At 43.3% G+C, this 15811-nt stretch overlaps 1 protein-coding gene across 1 annotated transcript in view; it reads right to left on the bottom strand.

Moving 5' to 3' along the window:
• Positions 1–12615: 12615 nt before the first annotated feature.
• Positions 12616–15811, bottom strand: part of bahcc1b (BAH domain and coiled-coil containing 1b) — a 52574-nt gene continuing 49378 nt past the window's right edge. The window contains 1 exon segment of the mRNA XM_084040527.1: positions 12616–15375. Coding sequence (XP_083896653.1) covers positions 15166–15375 — 210 coding nt within the window. The 3' untranslated portion in view covers positions 12616–15165.

Below are 15811 nucleotides of genomic sequence, written 5' to 3'. Positions count from 1 at the left end.
TCAACTTGGCTCTGCGTGCCTTTCACCATTCATATTACATTCATCTCCTCATTCCACAAACATCCAGCTCAGTCCAGTGAACCACGGCAGAGGTGACGTCATTCTGCCGCGTTACAGCCAACATTGCACAAACTTTCCGTTTCACTACACCCGACCTCTCCTTCCTATTCCAATCTCGACATGACAGTCTTCAACGAGCAAGCCTGGCATGTTTCAACATTCTGTGTTTGTTGCATTTTGTTGGGTGATCGAGCAACAGAACCAAAGGCTCCATGGAAACAGCCAGTCGCGTTGCTGGTGGATGGTTTCATACATACGGGACTCTTCGTTTGTCTGAATGAGCAGAAAAAGGTTAAGGTCTGTGCAAATACTAAAACTGCGGCTTGACAACTCAAGTTATTACAGGAGAAATAGCTGAGCCCCTGGAAAGGTCCAGTGGATGGGGTAGCTGGTATACAACAGAGATAAATGCTAAGATGCAAAGTGCAAAATAATAAAGTAAGTGCCAGTACATACAAACAATCAATGTATAATTAATATCAATGTGTAATATCAATTCATCAATGTACAATCAATATATATAGGCAGCCGAGGAGGTTGAGCAGAGTGGTCTAGCTGGGGCTTGGGGTCTGACTGGCACTTGGAGGTAGGTCAGGGCGGTTCTGTTGACAGCCTTGTAGGTCAGTACCATCATCTTGAATCTGATGAGAGCTGCTGCAGGGAGCCAGTTCAGTTTGCAAAATAGAGGGGTTACATAGGACAACACAAGTCGTGCTGCCGCGTTCTGGATGCGCTGCAGAGGTTTGATCGCGGAGGCCGGGAGTCCAGCCAGGAGCGAGTTGCAGCAGTGAAGGAGGGAGATGACAAGTGCTAGCTGTGCTGCTTCCCTGTGAGAAAAGGCTGGATCCGGCAGATGTTGTAGAGGGCAAATCTGTAGGATCGGGTCACCACAGTGGTGTTGGCTGTGCAGCGCAGTTGGTCGTCCAGTATCCAAGCGCTGATGTCTGCCAGACATTCTGAGATGCATGTTGCAATCAGAGGAGGGGAAAGATGGGAAGAGTTGAGTGTCGTCTGTGTAGCAGTGATAGGAGAAACCATGAGAAGTAATTAAAGAACCATAAGATCTAGTGAACAGAAAGAACAAAAGATGTCCTAATATCAAGCCTTGGGGGATGCCGGTGTCAAGGGAGCAAGGTTCGGACAAGGATCCATTCCATGTGACCTGGTATGTGTGGTTCGACTGGTAGGATGTGATCTGGTGGTTCACAGTGTCGAACGCTGCAGACGGGTCGAGGAGAATGAGGGACCAGGCTCTGGGGGCATGAAGGGACTCACTCAGATGTCAAGGACAGCCATGTCAGTGGAGTGTGCAGTCTTGAAACCTGACTGATTCAGGAGTCAAGCAGGTTGTTTTGTGGAAGATAGGACAGTTGGTTAGAGATGGCATGTTCCAGGGTTTAAGAAAGGAATGAGAGAAGAGATACCGGTCTGTAGTTCTGGTGTCAAGGGTAGGTTTGTTAAGTAGAGGCTTGACTCTAGCAATCTTGAAGGATGCTGGAACATGGCCTGAAGAGGAGAGGAGTTGATGAGGGTTATTATTCAAGTCCTTACTATATTACACAATTAGCTCGGGCTGTTCAATGTAAACAAAATAGCATCTTAAGGAAATGGCATGCAACCCCAGTAAATTATAAGAAGGTCTAACAATACTGTTGTTAATTTTATCAGCTGGAACAAGCCTATTCAAACTGGCTCAGGCTAAACTTTATATATTTTTAAACACAAAATACTATTTTTACTAGTAGGTAATCCATAATCTGTGTCAATCCGTTGCTTTCCATCTTGAATAAATCCAGCGTTCTCAACCTTGACTGAGAGACTAGATATTCATTGTCTTGTTTTAAAATGATATGCGCCCATGAGAAGCACCATTCTCACCCACACAGGGAGCTGCTTGTGCTTACGGTTATCTGAAGTTTATGTCACAAGGGGAAAAATACTGTTTTTGCTTCAGGTTGAGTTTGAGTGGGATTTTCATATTTTTTTGGTATTTTATTGCATGGTTTTAGTACATGTAATTATTTGATGTGGCATGATTTAGTATATATTTGTAAGAAAACACATTTTAGAGATTAAGTAATAATCTCTAATTTCCTGCACCTGCACTGCGTGACAGTTAACCTAGCTGGCTGTGAAACCCAACGGCATGACTGGAGGGGAGGTTCTCACGCAGGAGGGCCTTTGCAGGTAGAGCGGAGCCACTTAAGAAGGATGACGCGAAGACAGGAAGCAAGTGGAGGAGGTGGAATAAGGAGAGAAGACGAGAGAGACAACGGGAACAGGAATGGGAAGACAAGAGACGGCAGACAAAGAATCAGAGTGTTATGTCATCCATCTAGCAATGCCAGGACTCACATAGGAATGGATGAGAGGAAATCAAACCACTTCTTTAGCCAGTCGCAGCTGCCCCATGGTCCCCAGCACAACCTGGGAGGGAGCGACGGCGACCCGGCTGCTGCGATCCGAGGGGCAGGGATTACTAATCCACCAGATGAGTCGAGGGCCACTGAAGTATTTATCGGGCAATATCCGACAATAGGAGTTACCATTAAGGGAGTTGAGCTGCGAGGACTGTCAGATACGGGGTCTTAGGTCACGTTAATGCAAGTTTATAGGAGGAGACTAGACTTGGGAAGACCCCTGTAGTTTTCCGCTTGAGACTTGCTATGCAGTGTTGAAAAGCAAAAGGAATCAAGAAACCTGGGTGAGGAGTTTTAAACGGCCCTTCACAGCGGTTAAAGGACCAGAGGGTTTGGAGGGAGGCCTTTCCAACGTCTTCACGTCTTCTGCCATGGTGGCCTCGACGTGTCTGCTTGGTGAGCTTGATACAACATCCTTGTCCCGTTCAGATTTTGAGACAACCTTGTAACACTCCTAAACTTTGGCATGTGTTGACATTAAACTCACAAGGGGTTCTTTTCAATTAAAGTAACAATAGAAATAAATAAACTAAAGCGTTGATTTATTTTGAAGGCTGATTAAGAAACGAAAAAAAAAAAAAACATTAATTTCACCAGCTCTTTAGTCCACCAAATTAACCCAATAGTCCAACTAAACAGGGCATCAGGATCAAGCAACAAGTCTATAATCCGGAAACGAAGGAGGAGGCATCTGCCTCAGAATAATCCCACATCCCACAAAAACAAAATGATCGGATGCACCCGGCCGGGTACACCCACCAAAAAGCAATAAAATGGTTTGGTCTCACTGGTATCGGAGGTATAATCCCGATGAGTATCCCTGTTTTGGATTGACACGTCGCTCCTTGATGACGCACCTAAAAGAGTCCATGCAGTGCCGGTGTAACGACTTTATTTGCTAATTCCTCCAGAAGCCGAATATTTCCGCCATCCAAGGAATGTTTTAAACAAAACAGCAGCCGCAGCTTTCAAATGGTGGCGCCACTCACCCACGCAGCTCTCTTACGCACTTTTCGGCCCGCCTCACGTCATCAGCGCACCTTCATAGAAAAAGTTGGGTGCGCGGTGATAGGTGAAAAAAAAAAAAAAAGATAATACTGACACAGGGGAAATCAACCGTCTATAAAGCAAATACCTGAATATACATTATATACATACTTTACATATACATCATACGTCATTTTAATGCCCTTTACGTCATTCCTCCTACCCATTAAGCACTTAATTAATTAATGTGACAACATCACAACCTGAATCCCCAGGATTACATAAACATTTTTTAAATGATTTTAGTGGTTAAATGATTGTATTCCATCCCCCATTGGCCTTGACACATGATGATAAAAATATTGCTCATTGCATGTGTTTGTCATGATTAAAGTTTCATACTGGCTATTTTTTTTTCTCTATGATCTAGATTTGTATCCAGTTGATACAGGACACAATGGTGCAATTTTCTGTTGAAAATAAAAGTCTAAAATATATGAAAGATATGTCCTACAGATATGAAATGTCCCAGAGTTATAAAATCACCCTGGTGTGAGTCAGGCTCAGCTAACTCAAATAAGAAGCATGTGGTGCCAAATGTCTAAGAATAAAAGAAGCAGAGACTAATCTCTCTCTACAGCAACACTAATTAATTTGCACGTATAACGATGTTGCTTCTTTTGGTCTATAAAAAATAAATATGCAGACCACGAAGATGGCAAAACCCACAGCAATTTGTTTTACTAAGTGTGTAGCTTCCAACCTCCAATTTATCCCTGCATGAAAACAGGCGAAACAATAAGTGACAGTCAAGACAGTCATGAAATCAACAGAGGACATAAAAGATGTTATGATATTAACCTCCAGATCTACAGTACATGCACATTCATTTACCTGTCCTGAGCAGTAACCAACATTTACATTTAGTAACAGTGAAGGGGAGATTAGGAGTTTAGTGTTTTCCATATAAACCGCCACCATAAAAGATATCTTCTATCCTATCTCTATGTCTGTAAAATTGTTTTGAGAATGCCTCAAACACCAAAATCTTACTCTTTGTATTTTTGATTCTTAAAATCATTGTGTGTTAATATCTCTGAAACTTTCCAACAGCCAAAGGGAGTTATTTTCTAGGTGGGACATTATCTCAATGTGAGGTCTACGAGATGAGCAGGTAAGGCCAGAATAACGGATGCTGCACGTGTGCTACAGCGGCAAAACAGGAAGGGAAAAACCATTTCAGGGGATCTCTTAGCAGAAATGGAATATAGTATTCATAAGCAGGTTTTCATTACCATAGAAAGAGCCCGTCGTATCTACGTAGGGCCTCTTCCATGTTTCTACGGTAGCCCAGACAAACCAAACACTGGCTAGCGAGGGTCTATAGCATTTTTACGTGACCTGAAGGCCACCATAGTTCTCCGACGTGCTTGGAAAGGGAGGGGTGAGCAAAGGGGTATTCAGTTGGTAGCTATCTGCAACCTCACTAGAATACACACTGCACCTTTAACTCATTTGAATGGGCGCCATTTTTGATTGTGGTATCCGTTTCTGACGACGTATACTGGGAGGAACTTGAGCCTGGAGGATTTAACTTCTGGGCCCAAAATCAATAACTAGAAGCCTTTTAATTTGTATGCATTTATTAAAGAGTTGACAGAAGAAGAAAATTCAGAGCCGGTCTGTTGAGGTCACATGATATGTGGCTCCAAAATGGTGTGTGGATACCACATCCATGCGTTTCTTACAAAAGCAGAGACAGAGGATGGTAGCTGTTGTCCAGGTTGGGGTTGCTGTCCGTCAGCCTGGCGAAGCCCCAACATGCCGTCTGGTGGTGACTCACAGGAAATGAAGGGATCATCTTCAGCATTAATCTCACCCGTAGTGTGACGAGGCCCTCTTTTCACAATCTCTGGCAGAATAACTTGCTCCCTCCCCCCCTTCCACCCATACCACAATTACTCTGTCATAATGAGAAGCTGCCACTCAAACCGCTTCAAGCTGCACTTATTGCAACACCGTCGAGGTTACAGGACGAGCCGGCTCAGCTGGGATTAAAGTCTCAGTTGCATTTGTTGAAACAGACTTTAGAGCAATACAGTGGGCAAATCTGGAGGAAGGAGTTCGGGAACAAAGACTGCCTGTGCTGCAACACACTGGATGGGCCAGTTGAAATTTAGTTTATGAATTGAAACGCATGCATTATGCATAATGAACAGAGGCCGAGGGGAAAGAGAGACAGAGAGGAGACATCTTGTCATCACTAAAGGCGAGCGATGGAAAGATGGACAAAGGAGATGTCCCAAGGGACTATGCACTCATTCTGCATGGCTGCCTATCCGTCACCATGGAAACTGTATGTGTGTGTGTGTGTGCACTGGCGACCAACAGTGAGCTGGAGTGTGTGTGTGTGTGTGTTATGGGGAGGGGGAATAATGTGTAGGTGCTACGCGGTAGGTCTCCAACTGTGTTAGCAAGAATACCTTCAAAACTCACTGTGATCACATTCCACGTGTGTGTGTGTGTGTGTGTGTGTGTGTGTGTGTGTGTGTGTGTGTGTGTGTGTGTGTGTGTTTTACAGACAGAGAGAGTCTGTGGACCGAGAGATCTTATCATTTAAAAGCAGGACCTTCTGTTGATGACTGATCTGCTGGATGGTGTGATTGATGAAGGACAGAGTGATGAACGCTTGATGAGATGAAAGAGTGAAGAGCCATCAGCACGCAAACGCCAACTCACACACACACACACACACACACACACACACACACACACTGAGACGAAGCCCATGACTAAGGCCTCTGATGTGCGTGTGCAGGCAACACACATGCAGGCGCTCTTGAACACACACATCAACTTATAGAACCAAAAGCCACATTATGCAAACACACACACACACACGCGCACACACACACACCTCCGTGGAAGATGAAGGGATGATTATAGATGAAACGATTTCTTTGAGCCAACAGAAACGTGACATGAATAGCACAGACGAGGCTGTAGTACTATACTGTATACATGCTGTCTCTAAGACACACACACACACACACACACACACACACAGAACCCTGGCACCTGTCCTTACTGTGCCAGACTGTGCCAACTTGCGGGTACAGTTACAGTACAGGAACACTGCAGACCTCTCTGGGCAGGGAAAACAGCTGCAAGGATCACACACACACACACACACACGCACACACACACACACACTCTGATCTTAAACCTACAGCCTTGCTGACACACCTATCCTGCGCTTCCACGACCACAAGAACATAGCCACAAATTCTCCACACAGCATCCTCACACGCATAATCCACACCTAATCCTCCACCTCGTCCTCAGTCTCCGTTTCTCATGCAAACACACACAGACAGACACACACACAAACAGAGACACACACACACACACTTTGCTGAGTCAATGTGGATAACAAAAGACCAAAATATAACCAGGATTTCCCCCGCCTGTCCTGATTTCTGTTGTGTGATATATAGGAAGCTTAACTGTTCCATTGATTTTGAACTGTACATTCCTGGTGTGTTGGTTCAGCTCTGCTCACTCAGCGTGGCGTCTTAATCTCTTAGGATCGCTGTCAGTTGATGAATCGTCAGTCATACAGACCGAGCGGAGCGGCTTTCAGCTTTAGGGACTATAGGCAGTGAAGTTTAGACAGGAAACGTAAAATAGGCATTGTATGAAGGCAGTTGTCTTTGCAGCATATTGCCACTTACTCTTTGTGTGTCTTACATGGTCTCATATTATCAGTCTGAGCTTTCAAGATGAGCAACGGCTCTACCGGGGCTACTTTCAGTGCAGAAATTGCTATGTTTACCAATTATTCTCTGAATTGTTAATTAATTTTCTGCCATTTATTACCATGGTAACTATGTCTTGACATTAGCCCCTTTTCAACTGGGACTAGTATTGCCTGGGCTCCTCGTGTGATTTGAAATAACTGCAGAGGTCGTCTGTTTTCTTAATTGCTGTGAATCTGCCGTGTGCGTGAAGTGTAAAGTAAAAAAAAAAAAAAACATTGCAAATTACCTTCCGCCGAACACATAGGTCATCAGGTAATATTTGGTCTCAGTAATTAGAATTTTTAGAAGAAAAAAAGGATTTGGTGAATTTTCTCTTCTAGTTTTTTTTCTTGTTTCTTGTTTGGGCTGAGTAACGCAGACTGCAGCAGAAAACGTGATTGAGAGCTTAGATTGAATTTAGGGTGAAAATGCAGGGAGCTCATCCAGCTTCTCACCACGGGGAGCCGTTTAGAGAAGCCAACTGTAAATCAGTAATATTAGGAATTTACCCCCCACGTCTGTGTTTTTGTGCAGGAAACACAAAAACACCAAATAATGGGCAGTAAACTCCCAAATCAGACAAAGTTTATTTGTGAATATAGAGCAGTGAGGGAAGGGCTACACTTGGTTTTCGTGTATATATGGGAAGAAAAAACTAGTAAAAAAAAAATGTTTGATCACCCAAAATGTACAATGAAGTGTTTACAGAAATAGTTCAACATTTTACACACCAGAGTCTTCTTGTCTTCCCACCATTGTCCAAACCAAAAGGACAAATTATGGTTACTTCTTTCAACTTCAACAAAAGCAACATACCAGATCCACTCCTTCTTGCCTTTCACAATAAAAGCCCTGGACATATACATTGTGTAAGTGTTGACCAGAGGTACATTCACTCAGAGCATTTCCCTAAAAGGAAACTAAATAAAATAGCTAACAATTCACTTCAGAGGGACCGCCAGATGCTGCTCTGGGTCAACAGGACCCTGGGAGTTGGTCCTCCGACTGCCCGGATCTATTCCAACCTTTTATTGAAAAGTCGCGCAACAGTCGCAAATATAACATTTGAAGAAGAAAAGGAAAAATCTTTAAACAACATTGTCAAAGCGACAGCTTGTGTGGTCTTTTAAGTAAAATTGTAAAAGTTTGCACAGCAAATGGTCAGGTGGCGGTGAGCATGCTAGCGGATTAGTTTGCTAATGGGAGAGCTAACTAAGCTACATCAGTCATGTGACACTTTTTGAAGTGGTCCATGGAGATAACGCCCAGGGGAAACAGCCTGGCCACAGGTAACAAGATCCACCTACTAGCACCTGTAAAGATCACTAATTAACACATTAGGTATATGTGATACATATGTATATGATTTACTGGACAGATATGAGAGTGGTATCCATCCTCTCGTCTCTCTGCAACAACAAAAAAAGCAAATAGACATTCTCTGCGGATCATTTCCGTCTTTAAAGGATAGCATGATAACAGCCTTATTCATCAGCCAGTCAGGGTAGAAAGGTTACCGTGGCTCTGTGGCGCGGTATTCACTTAACGTGGAATATGTTGGAGAAAATCTGATGAAATGTAAAGAAATGCAACCTGACTGTCGGCCCCGTTCACAAACGTTGCGTCAGCTCCCGTTTAAAGCGGTGACGGAAGCATGCGAGGAGATAAATCATCAAACGCTGGCTCGCTGGTCGGGTTTCGTGTTAATTTACTGTACGTCTTACATCCAGACAGGTGTACAGTTACAGGTATTTTGATGACCCCCGCAGTGTAGCTGACAACTCATCTGGAGGAAAGAACATACAGGGCTGTTTGAGGCGTGTGTGTGTGTGTGTGTGTGTGTGTGTGTGTGTGTGTGTATATCTTCTCTCCTGCTGTCGCTGGGGTGGAGTCAGCAAGCTTGGCAATCAAGCATCACACGCACACACACACACACACACACACACACACACGCATATAAATTCCACACTGCATCCAGATCGTATCGTAAATATCACACACACACATTCCCACACAGCAGCGATCTGGTCTCCGTGTCTCGGGTTGCTGTGTCCACGAAGGCTTTACAGGATGTTTGACCTATCCTGACCGTCGGGGCAGGCAGCCGCGAGCCGGCCAAGACTCCTCTACTATTCTAAATATCAAATACCGGCATTGGTGATAACCACCAGTGTGTGTGTGTGTGTGTGTGTGTGTGTGTGTGTGTGTGTGTGTGTCTGCATTAAGCAGAGGAAATCATCACGGTGGTTTTGCGTTAAAGTCTTGGATTCGGAGGTCACAGAGAGAGTTTGACCCTAGATGACCCAGAGTTGGCTCTTCCTCCTCCTCTTTGTCCCTGTATTCTCTTCTTCCTATCATTGTGCTCTGGCTCCTCTCTTCATAACTTAAAGTAAAATGGGGGAATAATCTGTTTCCAAATCGCGTTTGGAACTACAAAGACTTTTATTTTGACATGTTCTTATATTTGCTAATATACATTGTAATTTAAATGTATATTATTGGTTTAAAACACAATTTCCCTGTTTCAGTCACAAGACAATTTAAATAATTTGGTAGTTTACAGAGGGATTTTTCTTTTAAGTAACTATCTAGAAAGCATTTATATTTAGTGAAAATACACAACAAAAATTCGGAATATTATTTTTTTTAAATGTAAATTAATTAAATTAAAGACACAAATACCGTACAATTAGAAAAACACATCATAGTGTCCAAACAAAACCTGTGAAATGTGGTTGACAAAAAAACAATTATCAATTTAAAATAATAACTAAATTGATTCCCAAAATTCTGAATTTTCTCCAAATGTTGTACTCAATACACCAGATACAGATAGTGTAAAAATTGTTATAGAGACAACATCTGATTTAAAATGTGTCTCCTGCAGCCAAAATTAACTGTTGGTGTCTCAGATTAAATATTAGGATAACAAAATTGTTCCTGATTATTTTACGCATGTAAGATCTAATATCAATAACTCTTACTCCACAATAGACACTGATGTAAAACAGTGAGTTCAAATAGCTCTTTGAGGACACCGAGGCTCCATATTTACTTTATTTTTGGAGACCGCTCCATTTTTGGAGCAGAAAATATTGCATTAACATATGACCACTTATCTGTGGGAAATATAGCAGACCACAAACATATGTTTTTTCTCTTTATTCTGTGAAACGGGCCAGGGAAGTGAAACAAGTCATAAAACTGGGGGAAACACAAAGGACAGTGGAGGTTTGTTGGTGTTGTAATGTCAGAGAACATGGACATGACTTCCACACCGCCAAGAATCCATGATTTATGTAAGCCTACCATCTGTTGCCACAAAAGAAGTTGCACAACTACCAATGAGTCAGACATCTACAATGTCACACACACACACACACACACACACACACACACACACACACACACACAGAGATAGTAAGATGGATACTGGTGGCGAGCGCATAGGGGCTCATATGAACAATGGATGAGGTGCTGCTGATCTCCTTACTCCCACTCTAAGTGACCTGAATATACCCCAACACACACACACACACACACACACACACACACACATTGCATCCCACCGCAGCTGACGGTCATTCATTCACTTCAGTGATCCGGCTATATCGAAATGAAAGGCTTTCTCCAGATTGGAACACTAACCCAGGGTGAACACACACACACACATGCATATTGAGCAGCTGACAGTGTCTAGCGTCAAGATGTATCTAGACTTGTGCTCCAGATGTGGTGTCTTTGCTACCTGCCCTCATGTGAAAAACTAAAGACATACTATTTTTGTTTAAATGGCCACACCTTGCTCTGACACCTTGACCCTTTGCACACACACATACACACACACACACACACCACTTGCGGCATGTTTGCTCTTACGACGTGAAAGCCCTCTCTCATTAACTCAGAGGGCACCCCCAGCCTCCCATTGTGCCCCTATCTCCCGCAGCATTCTGGGTAAAGTAGTTTAACAATGTCAACCAGATAAGCCCAATGCAAACCTGCTGATAAGCAGTCAAAGGCTGCACTTAATGTCTGTGTGTTTTGAAGGCGTTGGGCGATTGAGGAGCCAATGAGGAGGATGTAAAAGACCAACAGTGTGCAGAATATCTGTGTGTGTGTGTGTGTGTGTGTGTGTGTGTGTGTGTGTGTGTGTGTGTGTGTGTGTGTGTGTGTGTGTGTGCGCGCGCGGTGACACTGGCAAGCGTACCATTTCATATCTTTATAATAACAAGTTAAACTGCAGAAACAGCTAAACGCAGAACACAAAAGGAAAGCAAAGACACACACGCTGGACAAAGAGCCTGAATGCGTGTGTGATTTCAAACTACGGCCAAGGACCATTAGCAAAGTTATTCAGGAAAAGAAAATATGAGTCAACCTTTCCTGTATTGACAAGTAAAGCAGAGGGAGATACGGTGTCTGAAAAGAAAAAAGGGCCAAGGAGGGGCAGACGTTAAAGACACAGCTCAGTAAAACAAAGTTTATATGTGACGTTCAAGGAAACGCTGTGCTAAAAGTCGCCGGCCGCCATGAGGCAACCGCACCGTAATCCGAGGTCAAAGGTATGTAGGCCTATGTTCCATGCAGACTGTACTGTTGCAATAAGCCGCGTCACAAAGGGCTCCAGTTGCAGTGCGATAAAAAGGTGTGAATATTTCACAGGAAGTCTCAAATAAAACGCGGTAATTCGCACACTTTGTCCCAGAAACTCCACACCCTGCACGGGGATAATCTCTACTGTTCTCCCCAGCTCTTGCATTACACACACACACACACACACACACACACATGCAAGCAAGCCAAAAACACATGGAAGTACCGGAGTGCATGCAGACTGCGTGGATTTATATTGGTGTGTACACAAGACTAACACGCTCTGTTTGATGAGCACATGCAGGCAGCATTTTTGTATTCACACACACACACACACACACACACACACACACACACACACACAAAAGTGAGGATTTGAAATCTTGGCAGGCTGAAAGCCGATATCCTCGCTTTGTTCTCTTAATGGTCCTGTTCCGTTTTGATTATTCTGAATACCTGACCCACCTGTACAGCCAGGGGAGACGTTATCCTGCCCGCCTCTCACCAAACACCGGTAGATACAGTTTCCCTTTCTCTGCCCATTCTTCCCCGTCTATTGGCTACAGCTACAGTTTCACATGGCTTCCTCCTCTCGGATTTTTGCCTTTTTTTCCCTCCCCCCCTTCTCATTCTTCCACGCTTTCTTCTCTGGTCCATTTTCCTTCAGCAGACAAATGATCGGCATTGATGAACACAAGGCGGTATTCAGAGCACAAGCAAAAGGTGGAGAGAAAAAACAATCAAGATGTGTCTTTTTTTTGTTTTTGTAAGAATCTTCTTTTTAATGAAACACAAAAAGGCAATAAAATTAAGATAAATAATTTTTCCTTTTGTACATGAGGAAATATTTAAGTCATATTTCCAAAGAATGACTGAAATTAGATAATATATTTTAGTAGGCTATCTCAACCATACAAAGCAGTTTTCCAGTGGGTCTAAAAAACATTTAAAAAAAATAAAATTAAAAAAATGATGTCGCTTCTGTCAAAACATGATGGTTAGAACTGAATCCAGTGTTTCTTAAAGAAAAAAACAGCTTTAAAAAAAAATCAATTAAAGACCCATAAAGTAATATTTTAAAATTGAGTTTCACATTAGATTCCTTTTAAAGCTTTTGCTTTGCAGTGTAACAGCAACATTGTTGTTAAAAGTCAGTCAATGTCCTAAAAAGAAAAGAAAAGAAAAAGGCAATCATGTTCTTCCCCCTGTACATCCTATACACTGACAACAAACAGTCATCACAGGCTTGCATAAACAGTAAGACAATGGTAAACGAGGAAAACAAGCGAACATAAAACACACGGAGACATTTTTGGCAAAGCAGGAATAAAAGTGACAAGAAGCATAATTTGTGATTTGATCCTTATCTTGTTTTTTTCTTTTCTTTTTTTGTCTCTCAACATTGTCCCATTGATTGGCTCTGATTGTCCTTCACAGTCACGTGATGCCATTCTGGTTGCCATAGTTACCTCAAGTGCATCAGCTGGGCAGCGCGCAGACAATGTTGCTGCGACGTTTCTCGGAGGCTGTCATAGCAACGCTGGGTGAACACGAGCAGACAACGAGAAGAACTCTACCTAAAATACCTCGGCGATTGCAGGGGTCCCGGATTCAGATTTGATTGAATGGTTTTTATGTCTTTTTCATAAAAATTACTTTTCTTCTAATGTGGTGAAGCGTAAACTCACAGGTGCTTTGGTATGTTTCTTTTTGATGCCAGATAAATATCTACATTTTATATAGGAATACAGGCTAAAATAGATAAAGAAGAACTAGATTCTTTTAGGATCAGAGAACAGCAGAAACTTGGTTTCTTTTCCAGTATTTGTTAAAAAAAAAAAAAGGTCCCAACAGGAAATACGCATTTTAAACCCAACAGAGTAAAAATAAAGAGGAAAAAAAGGGATTTGGACACATTTTTCTGATTTTCTTATAAAAACATTTCCCAACCACCCTTTCTACATATTCACCCTTTGCCTAAAGCAGGGCTTACAACCACAAAGTCTTCACATCAGTTGTACAGTTTGACCCCAAATCCCGACCTCCAATCCTGTTCAGTGCATTAAGAGAGGAGGATGCTAACCCGACCTCCTCCCTCTGTCAGACCCTCCCCCAACCCCGGCCACACACACCCTAAAAAAAACTAAATAAAATAATCTTCTCTGCAAAAGAAAACAACAAAAAAAACGAGAACAAATATATATGTATACTATTTACAACATGATATATTATACATGATGCTGTACAAAGCGCACGCACACACACACACCCATGTACACAAGCACACCAACACACACACACATTTCCAATAAACAATCCAACTACCTGTACATGTGTCTCCGCACCCGAATAGGAGGATGCGAGAGAGAGGTATTGACGTGTATGGCTTGACAGGAGAAAAAAAAAAATCAAATAAAAAAAGATCGCTTCGTGTTTCAGTCGCCGCTGAAAACTGCGCGTTAAGTACTGAACAGATTCATATTGTGTTAGAGACCAACCGGCTGCGCGTCATGTGGTCCTCCCCGCTTGGAGAGCGCGGGGCGAACACGTGCATGACCACACACACAGTACAAACACACACGCACGGTTAAGCACTATTTACTTAGAGCTCATTAAATGCCAACAGGGTCATCGCAGCCACTCTGCAAACACACACACACACACACTCACACACATGCATTTATACACAAAGTCCGAACTACAGTGTTTTTTTGGTCCTGTGGATTGGATTGTCCTCTCCCAATCATGTTGTCATCGTCAAACTACCAGTATAAGACCATTAAAACCCTCCAAAACCAGTGTGGTTTACAGTAAGTCTCTCCTTACCATGCCGTTTCTCCCGCTCTCTGAGTCAATCTTTGATTCAGAAAGCCAAGTCTGACACCCTCCCTCCATCGCACATCCAAGGGGCCGTACTCCAAAGTGCTCATGTCCTTGGTTCCTGGTCTTTTGTTGCCGTAATCTTGTCGCAGTGACGAGATCCTCTGTTATTTCAGCCACGGGGAAGGCTGTAGACTCTCGCTGCGACAAGGAGCCTCAGTCCACATCTGATAAAGAGGTCGAATCTGACACGGATCAGACTTTTCCCCCAGAACAAACCAGGCTCCTTTAAGTGCCAGTACTGTCGGGCTTTATCGCGCGGGGCTAGCTCCTTCTCTTACAAGGGACGGATCGATACGCAGAGTCAGAACTCTTTGTCTTGGTTTCCCTTCTGTCCCCAGCTCCGTTCTGACGGACCATCCTGGAAGCAGTCGTCTCCAGAGTTCAGGTTCAATATTTGGATTCCTCTCTAGCCGGCGGTGCTAGGACACGATGGCCATGCCGTCCGCGCTGACCAGCTGGCCCGTGGTCGGTTCGTAGCTTCCAGCCTGGTAGAAGAGGTCGTTTACCACGCTGCCGGGCTTACGATCACGCATCAGGTGATCGTACTCGGCCCTGCTGACCACCTGGCAGCGGTGGGAGATGGTCTGCACGTCATTCTCATCCTCATGACTCGACTGGTACAAGGCATTCTGGGAGGGAGAGGCGGGAAGAAGGGTTGAGAAATCAGAAAAGATAATGTATTCAACCATCAAAATGTTGTATTCACAAAAAACAGCGGCAAGAATGTTGTTTTTGTTTGGCAATATCTTCGGTGCCACTTTCATTCTGCGCTTCCCACACATGCCTTCTTTGTCAGCGTGGTTTTCTCAGGATAAAGTCTGAGTTTCTGCAAGCAGTGATCTTTTATGTTTGCTCAGCCGTGGTGAATGTTGCTGATCATGCTAACTACCCAGCTCTTTTTCTATTTATTCCAAACAAACCACCATTGCAGTTGCCAGAAATGCAAAATACACGACTTCCTGTACAGTTGCTGGGGTTTTTTTTTTTCCTGGGAAAGACCCAGCTTACAGTGAGCATTTAACGGTCTCATGAAATAAGTGGATGTTCAACCATTCATACCAGATG

Source organism: Eutrigla gurnardus, assembly GCF_963514095.1.
Source record: "Eutrigla gurnardus genome assembly, chromosome: 22".
Classification (NCBI taxonomy): Eukaryota; Metazoa; Chordata; class Actinopteri; order Perciformes; family Triglidae; genus Eutrigla; species Eutrigla gurnardus.
This window is presented reverse-complemented; position numbering and strand designations above follow the sequence as displayed.